The sequence below is a fragment of the Ceratosolen solmsi genome, unplaced genomic scaffold (genome assembly GCF_000503995.2).
Source record: "Ceratosolen solmsi marchali unplaced genomic scaffold, CerSol_1.0 scaffold63, whole genome shotgun sequence".
Classification (NCBI taxonomy): domain Eukaryota; kingdom Metazoa; phylum Arthropoda; class Insecta; order Hymenoptera; family Agaonidae; genus Ceratosolen; species Ceratosolen solmsi.
The window spans coordinates 1,725,699-1,731,819 of NW_011948437.1; the positions used below are offsets into that span (position 1 = coordinate 1,725,699).

General features: G+C 38.6%; 1 protein-coding gene across 1 annotated transcript; it reads right to left on the reverse strand.

The window, feature by feature from the left end:
- Positions 1-201: 201 nt before the first annotated feature.
- Positions 202-5,289, reverse strand: mbt (serine/threonine-protein kinase PAK mbt). Its single transcript, XM_011503342.1, has 5 exons — positions 4,885-5,289; positions 2,524-3,747; positions 1,298-1,830; positions 859-1,012; positions 202-754 (listed from the first exon to the last, which is right to left on the reverse strand). Exons 2-5 carry the CDS (start codon positions 3,706-3,708, stop codon positions 593-595), a joined length of 2,034 nt encoding a protein of 677 aa, XP_011501644.1. The 5' UTR covers positions 3,709-3,747; positions 4,885-5,289; the 3' UTR covers positions 202-592.
- Positions 5,290-6,121: the final 832 nt, after the last annotated feature.

Here is a 6,121-nt window from a genome sequence, read left to right on the forward strand (position 1 = left end):
AGGAAAAATTTTAAATGTTAAAGTAAAAGAAAAAGAAAAATACAAAAAAACAAATGTACGATATTCACTGTATTGATAAAATAAAACTTCAATACAACATGAACAAAGTGTCAGATATATATGTATAAACACGCGCGCGCACAAACATCACTCACACGCGCGCACATGCATGCATACATACACACATACATACACACATACATGCATACATACATACATACATACAACATACATACATACATACATATATATACCTCAACAAGGAATCCTACTTCATCAAGGCACTTGGAAATAGGTTTTTATTTAGCTGTTACAACTTTAATGAAACCTCGTAAACTCGATGTATTTTATAATACTTAGTGCATGCTTTCAGTGAATTAACGTTAAAGGCTTAAAACATTTTACACTTATAGTGAACAGGAATGCTTGGCTACAAGTAACAAATTGAATATATATGTCAATATATATTCTAGAAATTTACTTTTTATGTTCATCTTGATGCAATCAATTCCAATGCTGGACCGTGATGATAATGCTTCTTCTTTCTCTTCTTTTTTTCTTCTATGAATTAAATAAACTAGCTCTATTTGAGTTAACAATTTGTATGCCTAGAGCCCCTCATAAGTGGAATTAAGATGCTCGGACTTTGAGCCTGCATAAGAAATGGATCCTCCAGTAATTGGGCTGCGGTGGCTCGATGAGCTGGATCTCGTACCAACATCTTCTCAAGGAATTTTTGCAGTCTTGGACTCACCTATAATATTTATCATTTTCTCAATAGATGATCTTCATGATTACTAAGAGCAGTTTTCTATCTACTTCTATGCGACCAAGGAAGCAATAAGAGAATAGTATTACCTTATGTGAATTTTTTAATTTTGGTGGTGGCATATCTCTAATGCGTCTCATAGCTTGTAGAGGTGGTTCGTTGAAAAACGGTGGTTCTCCATCTACCATTTCTATAATCATAATACCTAAAGACCAAATATCCACTTCCGGTCCATATGGTAACCTATGAATTGAAAAGATTGATTGCGCATTAGTAAAATAATTAGTCGATCTTAATTATACACGGTTTTATTAAGCCACCGTAATAATAGTGTAATACAAATATTATGCAATGAATCTAAATTTCTGTATAGAAAATAAATGCAAACAGTGTTATTTTCTGCAATCCTCTGAATTTATTTATACTAGAAGCGATGCAATTTTATTGGCACATTCGATTGTTACAAAAATATACATTGAATTATCTAAATATTCTAATACTCCAACTATTAAGAACATAAAGCCTTACCTGGAAATAACTTCTGGACTCATCCAATATGGCGTGCCAACCAGTGATTTTCTTTTGGGTAACTCCTGCGAAACCTGTGCGCAAAATCCAAAGTCTGACAGCTTAACCCGGCCATCCGCAGTTAATAAAATTGAGTCCGACTTAATGTCTCTATGTATAACACCCTGCGAATGCAAATACTGCAGAGGCTTAAGGCACTGAAGGCATACTGTCGCTATTTGACTTTCGTCCATTCGTGAATGCGTGACAATATCAGTGAGAGCTCCGCCTTCCAAATATTCCATCACCACCCAGAGCTCGTCGTTCACTAGGAAGCTGTCATACATTTCCACGATATTCGGATGATGGTAGTCCCTCATTATCACCACTTCGTTGAAAAGCAATTCACGACGCTGTTGTTTTCGAAGATCCATCTTTTTCACTGCAACTTGTCGACTGGTATTTTTGTCAGTGGCGATGCATACAGTACCGGTACTGCCCTCGCCAATCTTAAGGAAATTTTCAAGATTCTCGCGAGGGTCTCCATTGCTCACCTACAATATCAAAAGTTAAAATATAATTAGATGCTTTGCATTAAGATTTATAATCATCACATAAACAATTAAGAGTGCCCTCACTTGGATTAATTTACTCTGAAATTTGATATTCAAATACATTTATCCACTCATAATTAATGTCAATTGCTATAGATATTAAGTATTGTTTATAAATTATTGTACATCTACATTGTTTAGATATTTTAAATAAATATTTTAAAACTGGTGAAATCTAATACAAAATTATCCAATCATAACGAGTATTTTAAGATTTGCCACAATGTACTACGTACTACTTCATTTACCTTTATATTTCTAATTCTAGAAATATATAGTACGTAACTTGTACATTGTTTAATCGCAGTAATATTTAAGCTCGAATTGTCACAAAGTTGAAATTCATCTTTATATTAACTTGGCATAATAAAAGTATTCCCAACTTTAATAGTAACATTTAATTAAAAAAGAAAATTATACAGAAATGATGAGATATTTTAACCTTTGTAACTAAAAAATTTACTACGATAAAATAGTTTTCAGTTCACTTATTATAATTTATGATTTATAATTATAACAAAAAGTACGTCCATTAAAAAAAAAAAGAAAAGGAACAAAAATATGCTGCTTCAATAGTAATTAACAAGGCTTAATAGGATACTCTGGGAATGCAAGAAATATATTACTACGTACCACCATCTGTAACGCTGCTCTAAATTGCTCGTGAGTGAGTCTCTGCTCCGTACTTTGTTTTCCAGAATTATTCGCTGTTGCGCCAGGACCTACAGCTAAATTACCAGATGACATAGCACTCTTCATATTTTGATTCTGATCCGGAGTCGAACTGATTCCTGGCATTGTTGATAAAATACCAGCTTTCGAAAGATTGTGCATTGATTGTGAACTTTCGATGGGCTTTTGAAAGTGTGTGTGGAAGTTCTGATTCTCTCCTGTTACATAGTTTTGCGTATGTTTGGTAACGTTGTGTGAACTGAGTTGACTCAAAGGACGTTGAGAAGCTATTGAGCCAACAGGTGATATTTTAGGTTGTGCATTATGCAATAATATATTTTGCGGAAGCGAACGCTCTTTCGATGCATCGAGTTTAGACAATTGTATGTTTCCATTGTACTGTGCAGTCTGTGGTACCGTCATGGATGGATTTATTCTTTGAAAATCGTACTCCTGTGACTGAGGAATGCTTGAATTGACGGGTGTATTCTGCATACTTGGAATTGGACTCAAATTTTGGAAATTCATTGATAAGTTCTGCGCGTTTGTACTTATGTGGGAGAGGTTTGGCGAAGATTGCATATTAGGATTAAGATTCTGAAGATTTGGTATCATATTATGACCTGAATTTGTTCCTGGTCCAACGTTAGGTGAGTTTTGTCTCATTTTATCGGCATAACTATGAGGTTTATTGTAAGTCGGGTACATTTGCGTTGGCGTAGGATTATTCATCATTTCTTGACCTTCTGGGACTGATGGAGGCAAGTTTGCATTATTCCTGTAATCCCTTCTGAGCCTCGGCGGACTCGAAGATCTCAACGAATTAGACCTTGCAACGCTACTCATTTTTGGTAGATTATTTTCAGCTGCTTTCTCTCCCATAGATGACTTGCCTATTCTTGGATCATTGTGACCACGTACTATAGTTTTTAAGTCTAAAATTTCCGTAGGTGTTATCTCGCTCGGATCAACTAATGGAAGAGGTCTATTGGTTGATTTTAGAATCTGATTATTCCCAACTATAGAAGCCCATTGTAATGGCAATCCAACAAACTTCCCTTCTCGCTTATCGAAGCCGGTGTGAACTCTGTGCTCAAAATTTGTTGGGGTTGAGATTTGTGGTTTCTTCTTCTTCTTAGCAAACATGATGGAAATATATTACAAATCGTCGGAGCGTAGAACGTTCTAAAAAGAAAGAAAATTATATTATTAATCAATATAATTATAATTAATTTGATAATTAAAGATTATGAATTAGCAATAAATAAAACTTAGTGAAAATATTATATGTAAGTATTTCATGAAATAGATTTATAAATATATTCGCACTAAATTAACAGCCACTGATCAAATATCTGAAATAAATAAATTATCGAGATAAAGAGAATACCATAGTTGCGATAAACAAATAATACCATTACATAATGAAATCATACGAGAAGAAAAGCTTTCGCATCGATCAAATTATAAATAAAAAAATTATTAAGATTATCGATAGTATTAATTTAAAAAGAAATGACGATTAAATTATAATATATTTTTAAGTAATAAGCATAAAAGAAATTAAGTCAGCTCAAACAAATAAGAATACATGAATAATGAAATGCAAAAAATTCGATAAAAAAACAGATTTTAGGTAAAATAAGGAATCTGGTAGCAAACAAGTTACAATTAAACATCAAATAAAACAGAAAAATAATAAACAATTAATAGATATACGGATTGTATATTAAACATTCTAGACATTGATAATTAGATTATTCTAAATAAAATTTCAATCATTCGACTAAGCCTGCCCAGTATAAATATTATAGTTTCGAATCTACAATAAAGAATCCAATCCTTTGAAAGCAAAGTTATCGAGAACAATATTTAAAAAACAGAGCAGGAATCAGTGACATATGATTGAAATGGTGCAAAGTGGTTCAAGATCAATAATCGACTTGTTGCAATAAGAAAAACAGTAAAGCCAAATAGGAAAGCTTCAGTCCACTCCAGAGCACGCTCGCAAAACAAAAATGAGGGAGAGAGAGAGAGAGAGAGAGAGAGAGAGAGAGAGAGAGAGTGAGAGAGTGAGAGAAGGAGGGAGCAGAGAGCAGTGTCAGAACAGGGATTGACAATCATTGTGTTGTCAGCGATAAAATGCGCAGAGGACAAGCACCGCATAAATTCCATAGAGCAGCGCATTCCAGGGCAACGCGGGATAGTCGCGCGTACGATAAAAAAAAACGTAGTGAGCGGGCCAACGAAATGAGAGGACTCAAGAGAATTTAAGGAATAAGGAGCGAGAAAGAGGCGGAGAGATAGCCGATAAGTACGTACTGCGTTTATGCACGGAATATGCAAGGACGGAAGGTTTGTTAGTGACCCTTGGCAAAAGCTCGCTTGGCCCTGTTAAACACTCGCGTCACGAGGAGTTCGTCATAAACCGGCGGCTCTCACAGCAACACTCGTACGGCTTTCGGCATTGCGACTTTCCAATCGGCAGCGGTTCGCCACGGCCGACATTTTCTCACCCAGCTACGTTCGTGGCCCCCTCGGTGTGTATGTCGCGCGCACAGAGGAATTCCAAGCCGGACAGGTGCGCAGCAGTTTCATCAACGAACGCGACCGAGAATTTTCCTCTCACGCGCACAACACAAACTCGACCACGAGACGTCGGGCCACTGCTGGCTACGAGGGGCGAGGGCTTTCCCCTCACCGCCCTACACACGATCGCGCGCGCGCACACACGCAAACACAAACACGCGCGCGCGCCTACACGCACGCTCTCTCTCTCTCTCTCTCTCTCTCTCTATCTATCTCTATCTATCTCTCCCTCCCTTCCTCGCGGGAGAAAACACGACTCGACGAATTAAATCACGACTTTTGGAGCGTGCAAGGTGCGGCGCCACGCACGTACCGATGATGTTGATGTACTCTGGCCCTAGCCCATGTCAAAGCTAAGGCAACCGTGCAAGAGCCATGACAAGAACAACGACAACGACAACGACGACGTCGTCGAGTCCCTCGGATTCCCATTATCGCATCCTCGCTGTCCACTCGTCCAATTAACCCCAGCTAATCCTACCCAGGTAAACTTGCCGATTCGACAGGGCGGATGGGCGGAGAGAGGTGGAGAAAGGGAGCGCACGCGCGCGCCCGCCTTCCTATTGTTATTATTCTTCGAATGTTAGCACCGGACCACGGCCCTACAGTTAGACCGTGGTCTAAGGTCATAGAGACGGGACTCGGACGAGGCTCCGAGGTAGAGTCGCGAGGCGTCGTGTGAGCGAACCCTGAAGAGCAACGCTGCGCTGCTGGGAGAAGACGTTACACGCGTTGTCGAGCCTCGCTCCTTTGCTATAATTTGCGTATCGAGCCTAACGACGACAGTGGCGGCGCTGTCATGTAGAGGTGCACGCTCGTCGTACATGTGGCCGAGGGCGGCTTGGCTGATTGTTAAACGCGTTGTTGTGCGCGTAGGTACGCGGGGGCAAGCCAGTTCCACCTCAAGGGGCCATTCCCACTCGATGCGATGGGACATTGAATAACGGCGCTATTTGTGAATTTTGTTATT